The following is a 26,920-nucleotide window of genomic DNA, read 5'->3' on the forward strand; positions in this document are numbered from 1 at the left end:
TCGAATGTTAACAAGTTCCTCCTCTCCCATCCCGCTACCCATATACGGTACTAAAATACTATAGGTTGAACAGCCAACCTCTTGAATATGGGCCAAAAAAAAAAAAAAGCTTACTATAGCAAACAGGAAAAGAACAAACCTTCATGATGGTAAACTTAATTTCCAAAAGATGACAATACAAAATACAACCACTGGGAAGTACTGCATACGGTTTATTCACCTTTTGCATTAAAACTATACAATAAAAGGAGAAACTATACCTGAGGCTGATACATAGACAAAAAAGGAAATCAACACTGATGACAGAAAAAAAAAAAAAAGATTTACAGAAGTTACATAGAGCACACAAAATCAGAGAATCAAAAGTACAAATACAAACAATGGGAGATATATAGCAAAGAAGAGAACTAGAAGAGTATGAAATTATAAAAATGTAAATCCAGAATTCACATTTAAATTTAATATTGTAACATTAGATTGAATTATTACATACATTTTGGGTAAGTGGTAACAAATATGTGCAGTCTGTACACCAAAAAAAAATCAAAAGTATCCTAAAAATTTAGTCCACTTTATGCTAATTGGCCACCTTCAATTACAAAGAGAAAAGGAATAAAGTCACAAAAAGCTAGTATGCAATCAGCCAGTCTAAGGGAAGGTGAAAAGGGACTGACAGAGCTGGTGTGAACAAGTCAGTTTCCTAACTAGACACACGCACCTAATGCCTATCACTAGGTCTCCCAATTATTAAGCTAATTCACACAAGCAATGCCAATCCCTGTCCTAATGCAGGCTAGTTGTTCATTACTTGTCCTCTTTCTACCAATATATTAGTACTAATTATAAAGTTGATTGTCAAAGTTTCCAGGTTATTTTTGATTCTAATGTATAACTTATTTAGCTCATTAAGATGATTTTAGTTAATTTCAATTCAAGCAGTAACAAAATTTCAAAATACTTCTAGTTCTTTTCTTTCTTGTCTTATCCCATTATTGTTTGCATTTGTACATTTTTTTCCCTACTGTTATGTGTTTTACATAGGGTTCCTGCTAATCCTTGTGTTCTGTCAATTATAATTTCCCACCATTTCCTGGGAATGGAATTGTGGGGGGGTCAGTCTTCTTCCCTAAATTCATTATAGTGAGCATGCTTACTATGTGTATGTATGTATGTATGTATGAATGATATGATTTATATACAGTAGAAGTAAAGTAATGCTGGAGCAAAAAGAAAACTGTTTGATGCTAATACCGTGTAAGCCTGAAAGAAAAGATCTCCTGGAGAAATAAGACAGATTTAGTTTCTTAGTACTGAAATTAGCAAGGTTATCAGTACCACAGTGAAGAATTGGTTTGAAGATCAAAATTTAGGGTTGTATAAGTTGATATTCTGAAGTTCTGGTATTACCATAGTGTTAGGTTTATCAAATGTACTATCACTAGACTATATTAGATATGTAGTCACCTATAGAAGCTCATAGATATATATAAATGAAATAGATGATAAACATCCACCCAAGATCACACGATGTAGGTCCAAACAAAAAGTTAAAATCCAATTACAGAAGTCGATAAACAGTCAATGGTTAACATACCTGCTCTCCAACCAACAGGCTGCAGGTCTGAATCTTGCCCTGGGCATAGATGTTTGCAAAATGTCTTTAGGTAGATGATTGCATCATCCAATATGAGACGACCATCTCACTTATTGGAGGCCTGAAGGGGTTTGAAGAAGTTCCATGTTTGGTCTCTCTGGGGAAGGGTTTCCAGACTATGTAAAAAATAAAAAAATATAAATTGATAAAAATAGGAAAAAAAAAATCCTTAGCCCACCCATGGTACAAAATGTACTATAGGTCTGCAAGTAAGTGGAAGTAACATAAAAAAATCTATAATAACAGCATTCAATTGACCTTTGTATCAAGTCTGATCAAATGCCTTAGAGATTTCCCCAACTTCATGACATTTGTTGAAAGGGGATGATAAAAGCAAGAAGATCCCCTGTTAATAGTAACCATCTATACAGGCAATTGTTTATTAGTTGAAAGGCTTCAAAAGATTTTCTCCACTACATTAGAAAGAACTGATTATATGCTTATGTTCTTACATAGCTGAATCTACACAACTTGTGTGTAGCAGTTAATAACAATAATTATTATTATTATTACATCCCACCTCTAGGGAGTCCAAGGACTCATCGAGGGAGGGCATCACTCTACAACTCTGTCTCCACCAGCCACAACTACCTTCATCTACACCAACGACATCTACCGCCCACCACCACCACCAGTATTTCCACAGATGATCACAAACATCCATGCCCATGGCAGGATTTGAACCCGCAGCCTTTTGGCTGGAGAGCATATACGCTAACCACTCGGCCAACCAGACCCGCAATGGCTTGTAGAATGTAGATGTATGAAACAGCTTTGATCTCATGTAGTACATGAAGTGCCCAGTGATAATACTATGGAAAGACAGGAGGATCCACAAGAAATACATTTGCTATCATCATTATGGCAAATCAGGACTGGCAAACCATGGCTTTGGACACCCCGTCACATATGATTAGATGGAAGAAAACTCAATGAGATACACAGAAGTCATTACAGGTCGGAGAGAGAGACTATTTTCAGAGTCAAAAATTGCTATGAGGCAATCTGCTAACTTCAACAAGTATGGCTGCAATAATCTGCCAGTCATTTTAATATCAATTTCAATATATCAACTACATTATCGAAAATTTATGGAGACAACTACCGTGCTAGAACAAAACTTTAGTTTAATACAGTGTTTCTCAACGTAGGGTGTATGCCACACAGGGGAGCAATTAGAAAAGGCTGTTGCATTCATCACCTCATCACTGATATACTCAAAACACTCACCATTGTCAGTGAAGGGGGGACATCAAAATCTTTGAGGCGTTGAGGTGGCGCATGATCCAAAAAATGTTGGAAAATACTGGTTACTGGTTTAATATAAACCAAAATGAACACTAGACGTTTCGACCTTCATATCAAGGTCATCATCTGGAGCATATACATACATACAGAGAAATAAGCTGCACTACAATTTACATGGTTTGCTAAAGTTACTGACCAACCATTACAACAATTTGGAATCATCAACACTCTAAAAAACCAAGCTATAACAATTTGCTCTAATCAACAAGATCTTAAACAAGAATTAAAGAATATTAGCAACACATTTATAAATAATGGCTATAACAAAAATACTATTAATACAGTTCATCTTAAAACTTCATCAAAAAAGAATATACATTACAGTAAAACTATAGTCATCCCATACATTAAAGGGTCATCAGAAAAAATCAATAGAATTATTCACCATTATATCTTAATGTCACTTTTAAACCACCTATAAAATTAAAAAACATATTCAACTCCTCTAAGGATTCTCTCCTCCCATTGGCACATCCTGGAGTTTATTGCATCTATTGCAATAAACTATAACTTACCTTATATTGGTGAAACTGGATGTACAATCTCTATACGTAAAAAAGAACACAAAAGTTGCATTAAATATAACAATTTCGTTGAAAGCAGGCCTCTCAGATCACGCTCTCAACACCTTACCCCAAACTGATTGGAAAAGTGCCTGCTCTTTACATCATACAAAAACCTGGTATGAAAGAGAATTTAAAGAAGCCAGTGAAATTCTGATTAACCACACTAACTCAACAATAATGGTGGCATAAAAATTCCAAAAATTTGGATGGCACATATTCAACCTACTTAGTATCTAGCATATTTTAGAACTTGAAGCAATTTTCAGCTTTTATTGGAAACTATTCCATACCAATTGGTTGAAATTTATATGTATAATCATGCTGTATAACTGAGAGGAGACCTCCACATAGCCTTTAAAAGAATGCGCAGAACCGACCAGGGCTTCTGACCTAATGTCCAATCCTCACCTTCACGTGGTGCATCCTGTTGGGTATCTACTTGGATACTGAAAGAACGAGGATGGGCTGGCAATTTGGGATTTGACCGACCAAATTGTATTCTTAGTGGCTTAAACCAATACAGAAACTGATGGTACAACATGACAAACTTTCATGCCATCTGGGACGTCACCTGGTTAAACAAGGGCCCCCCGTTTTTTTCACAAGGGAACCAGGGCAAACAGCGAAAAGTCAGCTACTGGAACAAATCTGAAAGCACACCCCAACTCGACATCGCCAGAGTTAAAGATCGGTACAATCAACATAAGAAGCCTGAATGGCAAAGAAATGGAGCTAGCTGAAGAATTAGATAAGTACCAGATCGACATAACATGGGTGACTGAAACATAAGAGACAAAAACTGGCGAGATCTTTCTGAGCAATAAATACAAAATGTTCTATTCAGGAAATGACAATCAAGGAAAAAGAAGGAGTAGCCATAGTATTCAACACAAAATATGAGGCTAATCTTCTTGAATGGCAGGCAGTCACAAGTAGAGTGAAGTGGGCAAATATCAGAATGTGGAATTGGACAATGAGACTTATTTGTGCCTATGGTCCCACAGATGGTTCTACTAAGGTAGAAGTGGAGGAATATATTTTGATGCTTTAGAAAAAGCAACTGACACAATGAAAAAGAAAAAAGTTGGTCCTTGTTGGGGATCTAAATAGCAGAGTAGGAAATGATTGTGAGACATACAAAAATATTTTGGGAAAATTTGGAGAAAAGAGCAAAGCTAATAATAATGGCAAATGACTGTTGCATTTCATAACCAGTCCATGTCTGCTCAGGACATGGACTGGTTATTACTAACACCATGTTCCAAAATAAAAATGTGCACAAATTCACACGGAGAGAAGAGGCAAGGAATAAGTCTCATCATCATCAAATTCCTGCCATGTACCCTCAAGGGGTGTACAGGATATGACAGTACTACATTAAAAAATTACATCATCACTAACTTCCTATTTACAAATTTCCTCCAAATCAGTCTGTTACTTGTCAAGACTCCAACATTATCAGATCTTATATTTCTATCGTCTAAGGCACTTTGTACCGCATCAATCCACCTATATCTTGGTGTCTTCCTCTGGGTCGTTTTCCTGCCAACCTGGCAGAGAACACTTGTTTTGCTAATCTTTCCTCTCCCATTCTATTTAAGTGACCATACCACCTGAGATTAGCTCTGCTAATGCATTCCTGGATGCCGACAATGTTAAGTTCTTTCCTAATATCTTCATTTTTAATATGATATTGCCATTGAAGCCATCTGTTCACACCTCTAATCTTTCTCAGGACTCTCTAGTCTTTGGTCAAGCGTTTTACTTCTGATCCAGCTCTCAGATGCATAAGTTAAAACTGGTTTGAACACTGTCTTGTATAGAGCTAATTTAGTGTTCCGACTAATTTCTCTCATATTCCATATGAATTTATTCAATTGACTTCCCAGCATACCAGCTTTGCTGATTCTGTTGTCTATTTCTATATTTAATTTACCATCTTCAGTAAAAATTGTGCCTAAGTAGCTGAAATGTTTTACTTGTTCCACAGGTTCTCCATTCACAACAAAGTTGACATTTTCAATGATTCTGCCTATTTTCATTGTCTTTGTCTTTTTATTGCTGACCTTCTTACCATATCTATTACAACAGCTATTCAATTTAGTCAGAGAATCTTGCAGACTTGTAGCGGATTTATTTAGAAGTATAACATCATCCGCATAAAGCAAGGAGCTGACATTAACATCTCCAATTTTGATATCATGTTTAATATCACTTTCCTTCATAATGTGATCCATATAGATAATGAATAACAGAGGGGATAATGTACATCCTTGTCTCACACCAGATTTAACATTAAACCATGTTCCTGTACTTACTTCAATTCTAACTGCTGACTTACAACTCAAATAAAGACTAAGTATTACTTGATATAATGCTCCATTTACACCATATAACTGCAGCATATTGAATAGCTTCTCTCTTGCCATCTTGTCATATGCCTGTTCCAAATCGACAAAACTTAAATACAGATCTTTGTTATATTCCCATGCTTTCTCGACTATTTGTCGTAAAGTGAAGATCTGAACCTGACAGCCTCTATTTGGCCTGAATCCAGCTTGGTCTTCACCAAGCTTTTCTTCCACAATTCTTCTCAACCGTTTCTCAAGTATACTTGCATCGATCTTGCCAGAAACACTCAGTAGAAAAATACCTCTGTAATTCTCACATTCAATTTTATTTCCCTTTTTATATATGGGTACTATGAGAGCTCTACTCCAATCATCAGGAATTCATCCCTCTGTCCAGGCATTCTGAACTATGCAGTGCAGCCACTGTAACACTTTTATACCACCATACTTCAGCATTTCTGGTCGAATATCATCTACTCCTGCTGGCTTTCAACATATCAAGACTTTGATGGCTTTTTCTACTTCAAGTATGGATATCTATTCCTGACTGCATGCCTGGTCAGTGTTTTTTTATCACTGTGCTCTCATCACTGCTTCTTCATTTAGCAGTTCTTCAAAGTAATTACTCCATACTTCAAGGATATCTTTTTCTTCTGTTTTCATGTCACCTTTATCCTCTCTAACTCATATTACAGCACTCTTTCCTCCATTCCCAAGCTTCTTCAACAACCTCCAGAATATTTTGCCACCTTCTTGATATTTATTTTCTATATTCTTGCCAAAGTCCTCCCATGACTTTTGTTTAGCTAGTTTTACACACTGTTTAGCTTTATTACATTTGTCTCTGTATTATGTAAGAGTAAAAGCCGACTTATTTGCCAGGAACTTTTGATATGCTTTCTTCTTTTCCTTCACTGCCTCTTTAACTTCCTGTGTCTACCAGGGAGTTCTGATTTTTTTTATCCTTGCACACAACATCACCACATGCCTCTCTGGCAGAATCAATCAATGTTTTCTTCAGAGTTTGCCAGTGAATCTCCAAGGTTTGATTCCTGTTCTCAAACTCTTTCATTTTCTTTTCAATAATCTTTGTGTATTTTAGTCTACCGTTCACATCTGAGAGCTGCTCAACTTTTATTCGCTTTAAAACTTTCTTACATGTTATTCTTTTCAATATAAAATTCAATTTTTTCCTGCTCAAGACTAAACAGTGATCACTTCCAATTTCAAATCCTCTGTACACTCTGGTGTCCTGCACCAGGGAGAAAACATCACTATTAACAATAACATAGTCAATGAGACTTTTCTTATTCCTAGCCTCTTCTCTCCATGTGAATTTGTGCACATTTTTATGTTGGAACATGGTGTTAGTAATAACCAGTCCATGTCCTGAGCAGAAATCCAACAGATATTTGTAATTATTAAAAGCTTTGCTCTTTTCTCCAAATTTTCCCAATATATTTTTGTATGTCTCACAATCATTTCCTACTCTGCTATTTAGATCCCCAACAAGGACCAACTTTTCTTTTTTCATTGTGTCAGTTGCTTTTTCTAGAGCGTCAAAAAATTCTTCCACTTCTACCTTAGTAGAACCTTCTGTGGGACCATAGGCACAAATAAATCTCATTGTCCAGTTCCCCATTCTCATATTTGCCCACATTACTCTACTTGAGACTGACTGCCATTCAAGAAGATTAGCTTCGTATTTTGTGTTGAATACTATTGCTACTCCTTCTTTTCCTTGACTGTCATTGTCAGAATATAACATTTTGTATTTATTGCTCAGAAAGATTTCACCAGTTTTGGTCTTTTTTGTTTCAGTCACCCCTATTATGTCGATCTGGTACTTATCTAATTCCTCAGCTAGCTCCATTTCTTTGCAATTCAGGCTTCTTACGTTGATAGTACCGATCTTTAATTCTGGCGATGTTGAGTTGGGGTTTGTTTTCAGATTTGTTCCAGTAGCTGACTTTTCGCTGTTCGCCCATGTTCCCTGGCGAAAACAATGGGGGCCTTGTTTAACCGGGCGACGCTCCAGCCGGCATGAAATTTTGTCTTGTTGTACCATCATTTTTTATTTTGGTTTAACCAATAAGAATACAATTTGGTCGGCTAAATTCCAAATTGCCAGCCCATCCTCGTTCGTTCAGTATCAAAGTAGATACCCAACAGGGTGCACCACGAGAAGGTTAGGATTGGACATTAGGTCAGTAGTCCTGGTCGGTTCTCCGCATTCCTTTAAAGGCTATGTGGATGTCTCCTCTCAGTTATACAAAAGTCTCATTGACTATGTTATTGTTGATAGTGATGTTTTCTCCCTGGTGCAGGACACCAGAGTGTACAGAGAATTTGAAATTGGAAACAATCACTATTTAGTCTTGAGCAGGGTAAAATTGAATTTCGAATGAAAAGAATAACATGTAACAAAGTTTTAAAGCAAATAAAAGCCGAGCAGCTCTCAGATGTGAACAGTAGACTAAAATACACAAAGATAATTGAAGAAAAAATGAAAGAGCTTGAGAACAGGAACCAAACCTTGGAGATTCAGTGGCAATCCTTGAAGAAAACCGTGACTGATTCAGCCAGAGAGGCATGTGGTGAGGTTGTCTGCAACGATAAAAAAAAATCAGAACTCCATGGTGGACGCAGGAAGTTAAAGAGGCAGAGAAGGAAAAGAAGAAAGCATATCAAAAGTTTCTAGCAAATAAGTTAGCTTGTACTCTTAGAGAATACAGAGACAAATGTAAGAAGGCTAAACACTGTAAAACTAGATAAACAAAAGTCATGGGAGGACTTTGGCAAGAAGATAGAAAATAAATATCAAGAAGGTGGTAAGATATTCTGGAGGTTGTTGAAGAAGCTTAGAAATGGAGGAAAGAGTGCTGTAAAAAGAGTAAGAGATGATAAAGGTGATATAAAAAGAGTAGAAAAAAGATATCCTTGAAGTACGGAGTGATTACTTCGAAAAATTGTTAAATGAAACAAGCAGTGAAAGCACAGTGGTGCAGTCAGTGGAACACGCATACAGGCAGGAATACATATCCATACATGAAGTAGAAAAAGCCATCAATGGCTTGAAATGTGGAAAGGCAGCAGGAGTAGATGATATTCGACCAGAAATGCTGAAGTATGGTGGTATAAAAGTCTTGCAGTGGCTGCACTGCATAGTTCAAAAGGCCTGGACAGAGGGATGAATTCCCGATGATTGGAGTAGAGCTCTAATAGTACTCATATATAAAAAGGGAAATAAGACCAAATGTGAGAATTACAGAGGTATTTACCTACTGAGTGTTCCTGGCAAGATCTGTGAAGTATACTAGAGAAACTGTTGAGAAGAATTGTGGAAGAAAAGCTTGGTGAAGAACAAGCTGAATTCAGGCCAAATAGAGGCTGTCAGGATCAGCTCTTCACTTCACAACAAACAGCTGAGAAAGCATGGGAATATAACAAAGATCTGTATTTAAGTTTTGTCGATCTGGAAAAAGGCATATGACAAAGTGCCAAGAGCGAAGCTATTCAATATGCTACAATTATATGGTGTCAATGGGCATTATATCAAGCAATAAATAGTCTATATTTGAGTTGTACGTCAGCAGTTAGAATTGAAGGAAGTACAGGAAGGTGGTTTAATGTTAAATCTGGTGTGAGACAAGGATGTACATTATCCCCTCTGTTATTCATTATCTATATGGATGACATTATGAAGGAAAGTGGTATTAAACATGATATAAAAATTGGAGATGTTAATGTCAGCTCTTTGCTTTATGTGGATGATGTTATACTTCTAAATAAATCTGCTACAAGTCTGCAAGATTCTCCGACTAAATTGAATAGCTGTTGTAATAGATATGGTGTGAAGGTCAGCATTAAAAAGACAAAGACAATGAAAATAGGTAGAAATGTTGAAAATGTCAATTGTGTTGTGAATGGGGAACAAGTAAAACATTTCAGTTACTTAGGCAAGATTTTTACTGAAGATGGTAAATTAAATATGGAAATAGACAGCAAAATCAACAAAACTGGTATGGTAGGAAGTCAATTGAATAAATTCATATGGAATAAGGGAGAAATTAGTCAGACTAAATTAGCTGTATACAAGACAGTGTTCAAACCAGTTTTAACTTATGGATCTGAGAGCTGGGTCAGAAGTAAAACACTTGACCAAAGACTAGAGACCGCAGATATGAGAGTCCTGAGAAAGATTAGAGGCATGAACAGATGGCATCAATGGCAATATCATATTAAAAATGAGGATATTAGGAAAGAACTTGACATCGTCAGCATCCAGGAATGCGTTTACAGAGCTAATCTCAGGTGGTATGGTCACTTAAATAGAATGGGAGAGGAAAGATTAGCAAAACAAGTGTTCTCTGCCAGGTTGGCAGGAAAACGACCCAGAGGAAGACCAAGATATAGGTGGATTGATACGGTACAAAGTGCCTTAGACGATAGAAATATAAGATCTGATAATATTGGAGTCTTGACAAGTAACAGACTGATTTGGAGGAAAATTGCAGATAGGAAGTTAGTAATGATGTAAATTTTTCATGTAGTACTAAATATCATATCCTGTACATCCCTTGAGGGTACATGGCAGGAATTTGATGATGATGATGATTAAACTAAAGTTTTGCTCTAACACAGTAGTTGTCTCCATAATTTTACCATATGTATTTTGATCACTGTGTAAGCATGAAAGAAATAACAACACATCAACACTCTAATAACCTCTATACAATATTAAAAGGCACGTCTTTTATCTGATACAATATGAATTGGGACACTTTTGAAGATGCAAGCTTGAAATCCAGCAAAATATAATCTAGTTGATAAATATCCTTTTTTTATGTTGTAATACCATAAAAAATACCCAGCTGAATAACTTATGTATTCATTTCAAAACATGAAATATCTTAAAAAAAAAAAAAAGGGGAGGATCTTGTGGAAAGATTAGGTGACCAGCCTTATCAAGGAGCTGGTCAGTATTTCATCCTACTTAACATAATGACATGAGACAACTTAAAGCTCATCTCATATGCTAGAAGTAGGCATTGTAATTTCATTACATATGTAATAAAATATAAAATAATCCACGATAATAACATGCCAATAGGTGTGCAATTTTTTTGTAGGTGGTAATGTCATTTTAAAATAGTTATTTCCCATAATTAAGAAAAAATGTGGGAGTCAGCTGAGGTAATCACAGAAAACATAAATCAATTATTAAAAAATCACATATCAGAAAATTTTTTATACAAAACTAATATATCACATCATTACAAGTACACAAACCAGCCAATGAATTAGAAACTTTAGGCAGATGTATGTAAATGTCACTTACACAGCATACATGCAAAACATGTGGTCACATAAATGCTTTGGTCAGTTGCACCTGTTCAGTCAACTGCTGCATATCAGCAATTGACTGAAGCATTTAATGAGGCTGGTTGCAACTGATATCTCACCAAAATATGCACAGAGAACTGAAATGGATTGGTATTGGCAGTTGCATGCCTATACAGAAACCACTGATTTCTGCAAAGAGCCAGAAAGTTCATATACAGTGGTATCATGTTACTGGACACTGAATAAAAAAAATTTAAAAAAAATAAATAAAACAGTCAGTCTGATGAGTCATGGTATATCTTGTTCTGTACTGATGGTAGGCAGAGAGTTTGGCAGGAGCCCCATGAAGCAATGAACCCAGCTTGCGTTGCAAATACAATTCAAGGTTCCAAAGGTGGTGTCATCATGGTGTGAAGCATTTTCTGGTGGTACAGGACAGATCCCCTGATATTGCTGGAAGGTCAGGCATCCTCCAAGGAATATCTGAACATTGTCGCCAAGCAATTCAATCTTGCAATTTAGATTTTTCCATCAAGGAGGTGACAGTTGTTTCATGGACAACAATGCTATTGTCCATTGTGAAAGAATTGTTTCGGCAGTGGTTCAGCGAACGTGATAGTTACTTCCACCATCTTCCCTGACCATCAACATAGCCCAGGGAATCCGAACCCCAGTGAGAATATATGGGGCATGCTAGAAAAACAGAACTGGGAGCAAATTACTCTTCTGTCAAATCTGAGCCAGTTAAAGGATTGTCTGGTGAACGTCTAGCATGACATACATGTAGATGCAATCCAACACATTGTGAAATCTATGGCAAAACGCGTATGTGCTGTAATTTGGGCTAAAGGAGTTCCAACACAGTGTTAAATAAACATTTCTAATTCAGTGGTTGGTATGTGAATGTTCATTCACATACTGTCAAGATATATAATTCTTGATGCATTGTACACACATTTCAGTGTCTTAAAAAACTATTTTTATATTCTTTTTTTTGTATGTGGGCTAGTTTTTGGAAAACAGTTTGGTTATTTAATGCCATGACAACAAAGGCCATAAAAGTTTTATTATTTTTTGACTATCAACTGAAATGGTCAATTTTCAGGAAGAAAAAGCTGCTATCACTATTTAATTTAAAATAGTGATAGCAGCTTTTTAATTTAAAAATTTAAAACTAACATAAAAAAAATTAATCACCTAAGGCAAATTAGGTTAAGCAAAATAAATGAAATGATATAAATTCATTAATGCTTTGTGTAAATAATATGCAGTGAACAGAAGTTAATCATGTTAATCATCTTTACATGCTTACTCAAACAAATGTACACATTACCAGTCAATCAAAAGATACTTCTAATCCACATGACGTGGTCTTTTTTAATAATGCAATTTTAAATTTAATACATCTGTAATGAAAGCAGTGACATTTATAATAGAGTCTGAAAACAAATGTCTTCGGGATTCTCTAAGTTGAATAGTAGATAAGAAATTTGACATGAAAATCAGCAATGAAAAGAAAGTATCAAAATAGGCAAGAACATAGAAAACTACAGCTGCATTCTGAATGGAGAGCCTATAGAACAAGTAAAATATTTCAGTTACTTAGGCACAGTTTTTAGTGAGTTGACAAGTTAAATCTGGAAATAGACAACAGAATAAACAAAGCTGAAGAAATTTGTATGGAATAAGAGAAAAATTAGCCAAAACACCAAACTTGTAAACACAGTATACAAGACAGTGTTTAAACCAGTTTTAAACTATGGATCTGAGAGTTGGATTAGAAATAAAGCACTTGATCAAGACTAGAAACCTTAGATATGAGGGTTCTGAGAAAAACTAGGGGCCCAGAACAGATGGCATCAATGACAGAATGATTAAAAATGAAGACATTAGGAAGGAACTCGAAATTGTTTGCATTCAAGAATGTGAGCAAGAGTCATTTAAGCTGATATGGTCACTTAATACAATGGGAAAAGAAATGTTAGCAAAAGAGGTGTTTGATGCTAAGATGGAAGAAAGAGACCCAGAGGAATACCAAGGTCTAGGTAGATTGATTCTGTCAGAAGTGCCTTAGAATCACAAAATGTTAGATATGACAATATTGGAATGCTCACAAGTAGAGATTTACAGCAGAGACAGTAAAGATTTACTGTGTAGTTTGTTTTCAAAGTAGGTGCTGTGAGTTAGAAGGGCAATATTACACTTATCTGTTATTTGCTAAAGATGAGAATAAATCTCATTTGGGATCGATATACAAGTCTGATGCAATCTTACAAAATGTTGAGATTGGCCACAAACTCAATAGAACAATATCCACTTAATTCATAGAAAAAGTTTCCCATATGGATATCTGTTCAAGTTCAGAGAGACTTTATTGCACTATTCTAATTTAAATCTGAAAGACTGCATCGATCCCAAAAGTATGAGGGATTCTCTTTCTTAGTTAATGCTAAAAGGTAATAACTATGATATTAACTTCTTTGTAATAATGAAAAGATTAATGCTATCAGCAAAATCAGTGGTGATACCAAAAACATTCGTAATCCCATAAACTTGAAAAAATAAATTACAACTCCAATTCTGCTTATCTTATAAACAACTGCATTGCTAATGTGAAACTTGATTTACAAATGTCAGTAATGACAATCAAGGAAAAGAAGGAGTAGCCATAGTATTCAACACAAAATACGAGGCTAATCTTCTTGAATGGCAGGCAGTCACAAGTAGAGTGATGTGGGCAAATATCAGAATGGGGAATTGGACAATGAGACTTATTTGTGCCTATGGTCCCACAGAAGGTTCTACTAAGGTAGAAGTGGAGGAATTTTTGAGGCTTTAGAAAAAGCAACTGACACAATGAAAAATGAAAAGTTGGTCCTTGTTGGGGATCTAAATAGCAGAGTAGGAAATGATTGCGAGACATACCAAAATATTTTGGGAAAATTTGGAGAAAAGAGCAAAGCTAATAATAATGGCAAATATCTGTTGGATTTCTGCTCAGGACATGGAACTGGTTATTACTAACACCATGTTCCAACATAAAAATGTGCACAAATTCACATGGAGAGAAGAGGCAAGGAATAAGAAAAGTCTCATTGACTATGTTATTGTTGATAGTGATGTTTTCTCCCTGGTGCAGGACACCAGAGTGTACAGAGAATTTGAAATTGGAAACAATGAGCAGGATAAAATTGAATTTTGTATTGAAAAGAATAACATGTAAGAAAGTTTTAAAGCAAATAAAAGTCGAGCAGTTCTCAGATGTGAACTGTAGACTAAAACACAAAGATTACTGAAGAAAAAATGAAAGAGTTTGAGAACAGGAATCAAACCTCAGAGATTCAGTGGCAAACTCTGAAGAAGAAAACATTGATTGATTCTGCCAGAGAGGCATGTGGTGAGGTTGTCTGAAATAAAAAAATCCTTGTGGACACAGGAAGTTAAAGAGGCAGTGAAGGAAAAGAAGAAAGCATCAAAAGTTCCTGTCAAATAAGTCAGCTTGTGCTCTTAGAGAATACAGAGACAAATGCAAGAATACTAAACACTGTGTAAAACTAGCTAAACAAAAGTCATGGGAGGACTTTGGCAAGAACATAGAAAATAAATATCAAGAAGGTGGCAAAATATTCTGGAGGTTGTTGAAGAAGCTTAGGAATGGAGGAAAGAGTGCTGTAAAAGGAGTTAGAGATGATAAAGGTGACATGAAAATGGGAGAAAAAGATATCCTTGAAGTATGGAGTAATTACTTCGAAAAACTGCTAAATGAAACAAGGAGTGATGACAGCACAGTGATAAAAAACACTGACCAGGCATACAGTCAGGAAGACATATCCATACTTGAAGTAGAAAAAGCCATCAAAGTCTTGAAATGTGGAAAGGCAGCAGGAGTAGATGATATTCGACCAGAAATGCTGAAGTATGGTGGTATAAAAGTCATGCAGTGGCTGCACTGCATAGTTCAGAAAGCCTGCACAAAGGGATGAATTCCCAATGATTGGAGTAGTGCTCTAATAGTACCCTTACATAAAAATGGAAATACAACTATCAGTAGGGGAAAAAAACCCTACTGAGTGTTCCTGGCAAGATCTATGCAAGCATACTTGAGAAACGGTTGAGAAGAATTGTGGAAGAAAAGCTTGGTAAAGAACAAGCTGGATTCAGGCCAAATAGAGGCTGTCAGGATCAGATCTTCACTTTACGACAAATAGTTGAGAAAGCATGGGAATATAACAAAGATCTGTATTTAAGTTTTGTCGATTTGGAACAGGCATATGACAAGATGGCAAGAGAGAAGCTATTCAATATGCTACAGTTATATGGCATCAATGGGACATTATATCAAGCAATACTTAGTCTGTATTTGAGTTGTAAGTCAGCAGTTAGAATTGAAGTACAGGAAGATGGTTTAATGTTAAATCTGGTGTGAGAACAAGGATGTACATTATCCCCTCTGTTATTCATTATCTATATGGATCACATTATGAAGGAAAGTGGTATTAAACATGATATCAGAATTGGAGATGTTAATGTCAGCTCTTTGCTTTATGCGGACGATGTTATACTTCTAAATAAATCTGCTACAAGTTTCCCTGACTAAATTGAATAACTGTTGTAATAGATATGGTATGAAGGTCAGCATTAAAAAGACAAAGACAATGAAAATGGGTAGAATTGTTGAAAATGTTAATTGTGTTGTGAATGGGGAACCTGTGGGACAAGTAAAACATTTCAGCTACTTAGGCACAATTTTTTACAGAAGATGGTAAATTAAATATGGAAATAGACAACAGAATCAACAAAGCTGGTATGGTAGGAAGTCAACTGAATAAATTCATATGGAATAAGAGAGAAATTAGTCTGAACACTAAATTAGCTGTATACAAGACAGTGTTCAAACCAGTTTTAACTTATGGATCAGAGAACTGGGTCAGAAGTAAAATACTTGACCAAAGACTACAGACTGCAGATATGAGAGTCCTGAGAAAGATCAGAGGCATGAACAGATGGCATCAATGGCCATATTATATTAAAAACGAAGATATTAGGAAAGAACTTGACATTGTCGGCATCCAGGAATGCATTAGCAGAGCTAATCTCAGGTGGTATGGTCACTTAAACAGAATTGGCGAGGAAAGATTAGCAAAACAAGTGTTCTCTGCCAGGTTGGCAGGAAAATGACCCAGAGGAAGATCAAGATATAGGTGGATTGATATGGTACAATGTGCCTTAGATGATAGAAATATAAGATCTGATAATGATAATATTGGAGTCTTGACAAGTAATAGACTGATTTGGAGGAAAATTGTAGATAGAAAGTTAGTAATGATGTAAATTTTTCATGTAGTACTATCATATCCTGTACACTCCTTGAGGGTACATGTCAGGAATTTGATGATGATGAGTAATAAACATTATGCACCCACACACAAATCTAAAATCAAAAATGAATTATAAATGATATTATTAGCTTTAATTTTTTAGCAAGAAATTAAAATCATAAAAGATCATAAATATTACACGTTCTAATTTCTCGTTTTCTTTATCTTGTCTGTGCCTCTCCCATTGGTCTTCAACATACTGTTGAAAAGGATGGCCATTAATTAAGAATTTCTTTCCATGTTTTAATTCCCAATCAGCAATGTAATCTGCAAGTTCTTTTTCCAACTAAAAATATAAAAGAAAAATCTATATCACATATTTGTAATTCAGAGGTCAATTTAAAAGCATGTCAATTTTTTGTGAAGTGACATTGATTTTATTAAGAACTATTCAGAACAAAGTTTTCATTTCCAGTATTAATAAGGTAATTTCCATTTTGAGCGGTCCTTGAATTTTTTCTTTGAGACTTGAAAGTAATTAGAATACTTGCGAATTGGTTACTAGCTAAAGCATAGGGTGTCACCATCTGTTTTAGACTACATCAATCTTTATAGAGTGATATTGAGAAAACATACATAATTATTTCACTGCTTCCTACCAAGAGTATTGCCATAGGCAATTAACTTTGATTTTATAAATTGAGTCTAGTCAGTAAAAGGAACCATCAAACAGTATGTCGAGAAAATATGATCTGATCTAGCAGCTGCAATGTCATTTTCCTTAATTCCAATGTAGCTGGGTGGGAATCCGACACAACCAAACATTGACTCTGAAATTAAGGGTCTTTATTTAGTACAAGAGTTGAAGCACCTTATTAAGCACTGGATGTGAATGATACACTGGAGAGAAGATAACCTGTAAAGAACTAAGAATCTGTATAGATTATACACTTTTGATAAGTGTTTCTTTGATATGCACAAGTGCGAGTTGAATGATATGCAACTCTGCTGCATAGTTACTATAACTGAGTGTGGTTTGATAGGAAATTGTAATGTTAGGAAACAGCTAACAGAAATCTGTTCTTGAACCACCAGTATAGGTGGACAAGAAATCAGAGCAGAATGCTCTGTGTGCACAGAACAATTTGAAGGTAGGCAGATGAGGGTGCATGAATCTTCTGTAATCGATAAAGTGAGATGTTGCAGGATGGAGTGCAAGCCTGCCATGGAGGAATAATGTTTTGTTTGATGGAGATCATATTGTCAACACTCATGCCATTAGCTTCCACAGCCTATTTAATGTCCAATAACAAAAGGACAGCAAGCAGTCTGACATGTGATAGAAGACATCCCAACATAGAGAAAAGAGACTAGTCCGTGTTGGATGATCTGGAAGGAACTTCATTCTTAGTGTATAATTAAGAGACAAATGTTTCATTTAAGTGATTGGAGGGGAGGGGTTCATTTGATTCAACATAAAGAATTTGAATGGGTGATGTGTGAAAAGCACTGGTGGCTAATCAGATACTCTGATGATGGACAGGGTCCAACAACCGGAGTGCGCTCTCTGTCGCAGAACTATAAACATGGGATCCATAATCAAGCTTTGCACGTACTAGTGCATGATAAACGAGGAGCAAGGAACATCGATCAGCATCCTATTCAGTCGAGGAGAGTGTCCACAGGATGTTCAATGCTTTTTTTCTGCACTTCTCCTGAAGATAATGAATGTGTGTAAAGAAAGTGCATTTCAGGCAGAGGAGTAGATAGATGCTTTTTTTCTGCAGATAACCTGAACCTATGAAGAGACACGAATGACATCAACAAGCAATTGATGTTATCATTCAATGACCTTCATGTTGAAGTGACAGCAAATTGTAAAATCATTGACATAAAGGCAATTGCCTACTATGGGAGGAAGCTGTTCAGTAATTAAGTTCACTTTAATAGTGAAGAGGATCAAACAGAGCCTTGAGGAATCCCCTCTTCTTAATGATATGGTTGAGATAACAAGCTTCCCACTCAAGACTTGGAGCACATGGCTGGATAGAAAATTCTTAATAAAAACAAGAAAGTACCTCATCAGACCAAGATTAAACAGGTCTTTTAAGATACCATATCTCTAGGCTGTGCCGTAGGCTTTTTCCCTGTCGAAGAACACTGAAATTGCATGTTCTTGTTTCATAAAAGAGTCTCTTATACATGTTTCTAAACAGACCAAATGATCCAAAGTTGATCATCTATGAAAGCCACATTTTGTGTCAGAAAGAAGTTTATTGCTTTCTAAGTACCAAAGAAGCCCTGTGTTTACCATTTTTTCCAAGACCTTACAAAGACAGCAAGTCAGAGCAAAGTGATGATATTGTCGGCCTGGGCTGGATCTTTGCCTGGCTTTGAGATAGCAATGACAATTGACTTAAGCCAAGAGTTCAAAAACTCTTCCTTTATAAATATTCTGTTGGATTCTTGTTCTTTCAAAATTAAAAACTCAAAGATAAAAAAATTATTGCTGAGATTTTAGCCAAGTTTTCTATGAAAGTTGCTGATCTCAATAACTTTGGGATCAGTGACAATAGATCCATTATGTTTCAGGGTAGACAGACAGTTCTGTATCTACCTTTCACTTTCAGATTTCATTCCATAAAGTTTTGGCACTGGTTGTTTGATTAACTGATGATGTAAATTTAATCCAGGATTGTTTTTGACTGACTTGTCACATAATATGCTTTAGCCTGAGCATGTTTAAATGCTATTTAGTTTGTGGTGGTAGGATGTTTGGCACTTTCAGTTCCACCAAGGCTTTTTTGGAATTGCTGCAGTGGCTGCATGGCCAATACACTGTGACCTACTTTACTGTTTCATTAACAGGTGTTAGGCTGACTGCTTCAGTATTAAATTTTGCAAGACGGAAAATGTATTCCAGTTAGCCTGGTGCATTTTCCACACAGGCATCTGTGTAGGAGGACATAGTTCCTGTGAAGATAGTGCTGATAAGAGGAAAATTATTGCTTCCATATATGGTTTTTATCAACACACCATGTGAACAATGGAAAAAAAGCCAGGAGAGCAGATTGTAAGATCAACTGCCGAATAAGAGTGGGTAAGCATGTGGAAGAATTTATTTGCTCCATTATTAATAAGGGAGGGGGACATGGTTGTTGAGCATTCACTCAATATGACATCTATTCATGTTAGCATTGCCCCACAGAGTGTTATGCCCATTAAAGTCATCCATTAGCAGTATGAGCTGAGGCAGTTGCATTGAGATTATCAAGTTCCATTTCATTTAATTCAAACCCAGTGGTAAATACATTGAGCACACTGCGATTAGAAACCCCCACAGATGGGCAATTCACTACTGCTTCAGAGCAGTATTAAGCTGAACATGATAGAATGGAGTACCATGAGCAATATTCCTGAAGGTAGGGTCCTCACTGGGTTTTAAATGTTTCCTGCAGACAGCTAAAAGCTGCGTTTCCGCAGCAGATGCTTGATTCATCAATATTCTGGAGAAACCTACGACAATTCATGCTACAAAAATATTCTTATTGTTTAGGTTTCGCAGACTTCTCTAATGTTTAGGAGGTTGAGTGCTTATCCTCGTTAGATTTATTGTTTCAGAGTCCCAGCCAAGTATTATTACTTGGCTGGGACTTTGTTAGGAGCCCTGAAACGGTTGGGGATAAAGTATTCGTGTTTGAAAGGTTTTTTGTTCAGCACCAGAGCTCCCCACCAACCACAGAGCCATGCATGGATATCCACTATCCAGCAAGTAATGACTGTGCTTGGGAGTGGAATGCCAGGATTACCCAGGACAGTATACAAGCACCACAGCAAGCCTTGGGCCCTGTCCTGGACCATAGGGAAGACTACTTACTGCAACACCATTGACTCTTGCAAGCAAGCCCACTAGTAGATTGATCCTGGCCTGGCCATCCAGGGCCACCTATCTTGCAGAAGCAGAGGCCAAAGTAATGTAAGACTACCAGGATCCCCCTTTCCAGATATCCATAGTTCTCACCACACAGCAAACATGGTAGCAAGGCATTGAATCCCTGTGACGGTAGCCTGAAAGATAGGATAGCAAAAATAACTCAAGAGAAGTAGAGAAAAGTATACATGAAGAAAAGCAAAGAAAAAGAGGAAGAATGAAAAGAGTGTTCATGTGAACACAAACAGACAAAGTTTCCCTTGCAGACCATGTATTGGACACAACTCACAGGATCTGGAAGAAAACCACCATGTTCCATGATAGTAAATTTAAAAAGGAAAGACTATTTTTGGAATTTGCAGTTCCACTCAGAAATCAACCTAATCTCAACAAACACAGATGAATAAAACTTCCCAAAATTTGGGAAACAGTCGTAAAAGCTCCCAGTTTGCATCTAGGTCACCTACAAACGCTCACAGAAGGCACACCACCTAGACAGGACTTTTAGAGTATCACCCATGCATTTCATTTAGTATTGTGTGTGTTACAAGTGTTATTTGTACTCCCTGAAGAGATCTCAGTGAATGAGATGAAATACTGGAAGCATTAAAATTAGTTTTTAATCCTTTCTCAGTGCTGTCAATACCCCATTAAACCTCCAACACGATGTCCTGCCAGCACTTAAGCCTTAACACAGGAAAGCACTTGATTAAAGATTGGAGACCTCTAATATGAGAGTTCTACAAAAGATTAGTGGAATGAACAGATGGTATCAAATGGCAGTATCACATTAAAAATGAGGGCATTAGGAAAGAACTTGCATTCAAGAATGTATTAGTAGAGCTAATATAAGGGTGTATGGTAATTTAAACAGAATGGGAGAGGAAAGATTAGCAAAACAAGTGTTCTTTTCCAGACTGGAGGGAAAAAGACCCAACGAAAGCTCAAGATGTAGATGGAATTGATACATTAAAAAGTGCCTTAAATGACAAATATAAAGATCTAATAATATTGGAATCTTGACAAATAGATTAATTTGAAGGAAAATTGTTGATATGGAATGATCAGGAATTTCATGATGAAGTCTAAAAAACAGCCATTTAATACAATCATGGTTATTGCAAATCTTGTAATTTGTTTCAAATGTGAAATGTTTTAAATGCATTGATGCAAAGATTATCCACTCAATACTTATTTATAGGAAGCAGGATTTGCTTAAGTAGCACGATCTGCTTCCTGAAATTTGAATGAAAACTTACAAAATTTCAATATTGATTAATGCTATGATTTAAATACAGTAATATGATGAATGCAGCAATATTTCAAAAGTACAAAAATTAAGAGAAAAAAGTCAGGGATCAGTTTTGTGATGCAAGCCATCTATTATTCTTTTAAAGACTATTAATTGCATTGTTTGGCACTTTAAAACTGTGGGGGCAGTCTGAAAAATCAGGACATTTGATTATGTATTAGTTTAATGAAGAGTCACTCTTGGGAAAAAAAAATTAAATAACTTCAATGGCAGAAATAGCAACATCTGGTATTTGTATAGTTAACAAAAAGTGATTATGGTACAATAGCAGAAGAACCATTTTTGTTATTTATTTATTACTGTAGTATTATTTATGTTTAGGAATCTATGGAATCTGAAGACTCAGTCATATCACAAAACATCACTTTTTACATATTGCAAAAATAAAATAAATATTTAGATTAGAAATGAGGTCACTTGTCCTTTAGATGGTCTTTTTTGGGTGAAAGAGATCTCCACACCCGACACACACGCTCATGCAATGAAATAAGCATAACTTGACTCCCTTCTGCTTCATCTTATAATCGACTCTAAGGTCACTTTTGGCTTGTACCTGATAACTAAAATTCCAGAGAAACCTTATTTTCAGAAGATAATTTACCAAATTGCTTAAACAGAAAGATCTAAAAAAAGAGGTGAAATCTCAACAATGATCTATTGTAGGTAAAACCTGGAGACTGACAAACTAGAGAAACTGAAAACAACAAACCATGAAAACAGCCATTTTTGGACTAACACAGTTAAAAAGAATAATACTTGGATAAGGAAGCAAACAAAGGTAATTGACATGGCATCAGTAATAAAAGGCAATAAATGGCACTAGGCAGGAAGTGTGATGAGAATGTCTGACAATAGATGGACAAAGAGAACAACATAATGGACTACTAGCACTCAGGTAGACCATGAGATAAAAATATGTTATGGACATTTATGGAGAGATCTACAAGATAGGTTAAAATAAAATAGCATGGAGTAGCATTCAGCCAGCAGTGGACTGAAGAAAGCTATTGATGATGATTTCTTCCACACTGATTAAAGGATAACTATACTTTATTCACTGGTAACAGAGAAATAGTTGAAAAATTAATATACTTCAATTCACATATTGCGAACCATCATATCTTTTACTTAGATGTCTCAACTGCATCAAGGAGTTTCCATTCTTCATATACCTCAATTACTGTTTAATTTTTAATTTCCATCTGCAATGCACTGATAACGGTTCATGATATGTGAAATAAAATACCTGTAGTTTAATCAGTCTTTATTGAATAATTTTTTGAATGTACCTAAGTATGACCTTAGTATTATTATTATGACTTCTTCCATTATCAGTCACCAACTAGTAATGAATGCAAAATGAATTCCATTTTTCATTACGCCAGCAGGCATTATACTTGCTATTTATCAGATCTTTAATATTGCTTTGAAGAGATGAATGTTTTCCTTTCTGTCACATATATCTAAACATGCCGTTTAAATGTCAAGGACAACAAAACTATGAAGGGGGGATTAATATCTTCTGCAGAACACTTTTATTATTATTCTGGTTAGTTTTTCCATAAACTTTTAATGTCTATACAGTGCTTTATATTTTAAAAATTTTAAGATTTTAAAATTAGTATTTGTATATTATCCTATTTCTTCAAGTTTCTTCACTACTTTTACACTACTAATTTCTTCCATATTCTGTTAAAGACCTTAAATTTATTTTTAATAATTCAGTATTTGGTTCATATGTCCCCCAACATGTTAGTTTGAATGTTATGTTTACAAATTGTCAAAATCCTGAAGTAACTAACTCAAAGATCTTAAAAGGCAAAGTAAAATTCTGGTAGAGCAATACTGCAGTATATAGTTCCTACTACAGCTGCTATGTTACTTAAACCAGTTAACAATTAAATGATACTCCATGGGGAGTGCTTAAGGGTCAAAGCTGTATAACTGAGAGGAGACCTCCACATAGCCTTTAAAGGAATGCTGAGAACCGACCACGGCTTCTGACCTAAGGTCCAATCCTCACCTTCTCGTGGTGCACCCTGCTGGATATGTACCTCGATACTGAAAGAATGAGGATGGACTGGCGATTTGGGATTTGACCGACCAAATTGAATTCTTATTGGTTAAACAAAAATAAAAAAAAAATGATCGTACGACATGACAAAATTTCATGGCGGCTGGGGCATCACCCGGTTAAACAAGGCCCCCGTTGTTTTCGCCAGGAAACCAAGGCGAACAGCGAAAAGTCAGCTACTGGAACAAATCTGAAAACAAATCATAACTCAACATCACCAGAGTTAAAGATCGGTACTATCAACATAAGAAGCCTGAATGGCAAAGAAATGGAGTTAGCTGAGGTATTAAATAAGTACCAAATCGACATAATAGGGGTGACAAACAAAAAAGAGAAAAACTGGTGAGATCTTTCTGAGCAATAAATACAAAATGTTATATTCAGTCAATGACAATCAAGGAAAAGAAGGAGTAGCCATAGTATTCAACACAAAATACGAGGCTAATCTTCTTGAATGACAGTCAGTCTCAAGTAGAGTAATGTGGGAATATGAGAATGGGGAACTGGACAATGAGACTTAATTGTGCCTATGGTCCCACAGAAGATTCTACTAAGGTAGAAGTGGACAAATTTTTTGAGGCTTTACAAAAAGCAACTGACACAATGAAAGAGAAAAAGTTGGTCTTTGTTGGGGATCTAAATAGCAAAGTAGGAAATGATTGTCACACTGACAAAAATATTTTGGGAAAATTTGGAGAAAAGAGCAAAGCTATTAATAATGGCAAATATCTGTTGGATTTCTGCTCAGGACATGGACTGGTTATTACTAACACTATGTTCCAACATAAAAATGTGCACAAATTCACATGGAGAGAAGAGGCAAGGAATAAGAAAAGTCTCATTGACTATGTTATTGTTGATAGTGATGTTTTCTCCCTGGTGCAGGACACCAGAGTGTACAGAGGATTTGAAATTGGAAGTGATCACTATTTAGTCTTGAGCAGGATAAAATTGAATTTCATATTGAAAAGAATAACATGTAAGAAAGTTTTAAAGCGAATAAAAGTTGAGCAGCTCTCAGATGTGAACTGTAGACTAAAATACACAAAGATTATTGAAGAAAAAATGAAAGAGTTTGAGAACAGGAATCAAACCTTGGAGATTCAGTGGCAAACTCTGAAGAAAACATCGATTGATTCTGCCAGAGAGGCATGTGGTGAGGTTGTGTGCAAGGATAATAAAATCAGAACTCCCTGGTGGACACAGGAAGTTAAAGAGGCAGTGAAGGAAAAGAAGAAAGCATATCAAAAGTTCCTGGCAAATAAGTCAGCTTGCACTCTTAGAGAATACAGAAACAAATGCAAGAATACTAAACACTGTGTAAAACTAGCTAAACAAAAGTCATGGGAGGACTTTGGCAAGAATATAGAAAATAAATATCAAGAAGGTGGCAAAATATTCTGGAGGTTGTTGAAGAAGCTTAGGAATGGAGGAAAGAGTGCTGTAAAAGGAGTTAGAGATGATAAAGGTGACATAAAAACAGGAGAAAAAGATATCCTTGAAGTATGGAGTAATTACTTCAAAAAACTGCTAAATGAAACAAGGAGTGATGACAGCACAGTGGTAAAAAACACTGACCAGGCATGCAGTCAGGAATACATATCCATACTTGAAGCAGAAAAAGCCATCAAAGGCTTAAAATGTGGAAAGGCAGCAGGAGTAGATGATATTCGACCAGAAATGCTGAAGTATGGTGGTATAAAAGTCTTACAGTTGCTGCACTGCATAGTTCAAAACGCCTGGACAGAGGGACGAATTCCCAATGATTGGAGTAGAGCTCTCATAGTACCCATATATAAAAAGGGAAATAAAACTGAATGTGAGCATTACAGAGGTATTTCCCTACTGAGTGTTCCTGGCAAAATTTATGCAAGTATACTTGAGAAACGGTTGAGAAGAATTGTGGAAGAAAAGCTTGGTGAAGAACAAGCTGAATTCAAGCCAAATAGAGGCTGTCAGGATCAGATCTTCACAATAAACAGTTGAGAAAGCATGGGAATATAACAAAGATCTGTATTTAAGTTTTGTCGATCTCGAAAAGGCATATGACAAGGTGCCAAGAGAGAAGCTATTCAATATGCTACAGTTATATGGTGTCAATGGAAAATTATATCAAGCAATACTTAGTCTTTATTTGAGTTGTAAGTCAGCAGTTAGAACTGAAGGAAGTACAGGAAGATGGTTTAATGTGAAATCTGGTGTGAGACAAGGATGTACATTATCCCCTCTGTTATTCATTATCTATATGGATCACATTATGAAGGAAAGTGGTATTAAACATGATATAAAAATTGGAGATGTTAATGTCAGCTCTTTGCTTTATGTGAATGTTATACTTGTAAATAAATCTGCTACAAGTCTGCAAGATTCTCTGACTAAATTGAATAGCTGTTGTAATAGATATGGTATGAAGGTCAGCATTAAAAAGACAAAGACAATGAAAATGGGTAGAATTGTTGAAAATGTCAATTGTGTTGTGAACGGGGAACCTGTGGGACAAGTAAAACATTTCAGCTACTTAGGCACGATTTTTACAGAAAATGGTAAATTAAATATGGAAATAGACAACAGAATCAAACAAAGATGGTATGGTAGGAAGTCAATTGAATAAATTCATATGGAATAAGAGAGAAATTAGTCGGAACACTAAATTAGCTGTATACAAGACAGTGTTTAAACCAGTTTTAGCTTATGGATCTGAGAGCTGGGTCAGAAGTAAAACACTTGACCGAAGACTAGAGACCGCAGATATGAGAGTCCCGAGAAAGGTTATAGGCATGAACAGATGGCATCAATGGCAATATCATTAAAAACGAGGATATTAGGAAAGAACTTGACATTGTCAACATCCAGGAATGCGTTAGCAGAGCTAATCTCAGGTGGTATGGTCATTTAAACAGAATGGGCGAAGAAAGATTAGCATAACAAGTGTTCTCTGCCAGGTTGGCAGCAAAACGACCCAGAGGAAGACCAAGATATAGGTGGACTGATATGGTACAAAGTGCTTTAGACGATAGAAATATAAGATCTGATAATGTTGGAGTCTTGACAAGTAACAGA

At 36.0% G+C, this 26,920-nt stretch overlaps 1 protein-coding gene across 4 annotated transcripts in view; it reads right to left on the reverse strand.

Annotated features, from left to right (window-relative positions):
• The window catches only part of LOC150106358 (protein regulator of cytokinesis 1-like), a 203,418-nt gene that overhangs the window by 81,844 nt on the left and 94,654 nt on the right, over positions 1-26,920 (reverse strand). For all 4 annotated transcript variants that reach the window (XM_090392398.1, XM_090392399.1, XM_090392397.1 and 1 more), the window contains exon 9: positions 16,743-16,889. In XM_090392398.1, coding sequence (XP_090248524.1) covers positions 16,743-16,889 — 147 coding nt within the window. The remainder of the gene's footprint in view (positions 1-16,742; positions 16,890-26,920) is intronic.

Source organism: Typopeltis vanoorti, chromosome 5, assembly GCF_054136105.1.
Source record: "Typopeltis vanoorti isolate ZY-2024b chromosome 5, IOZ_Tvanoo_1.0, whole genome shotgun sequence".
NCBI classification, from domain to species: Eukaryota; Metazoa; Arthropoda; class Arachnida; order Uropygi; family Thelyphonidae; genus Typopeltis; species Typopeltis vanoorti.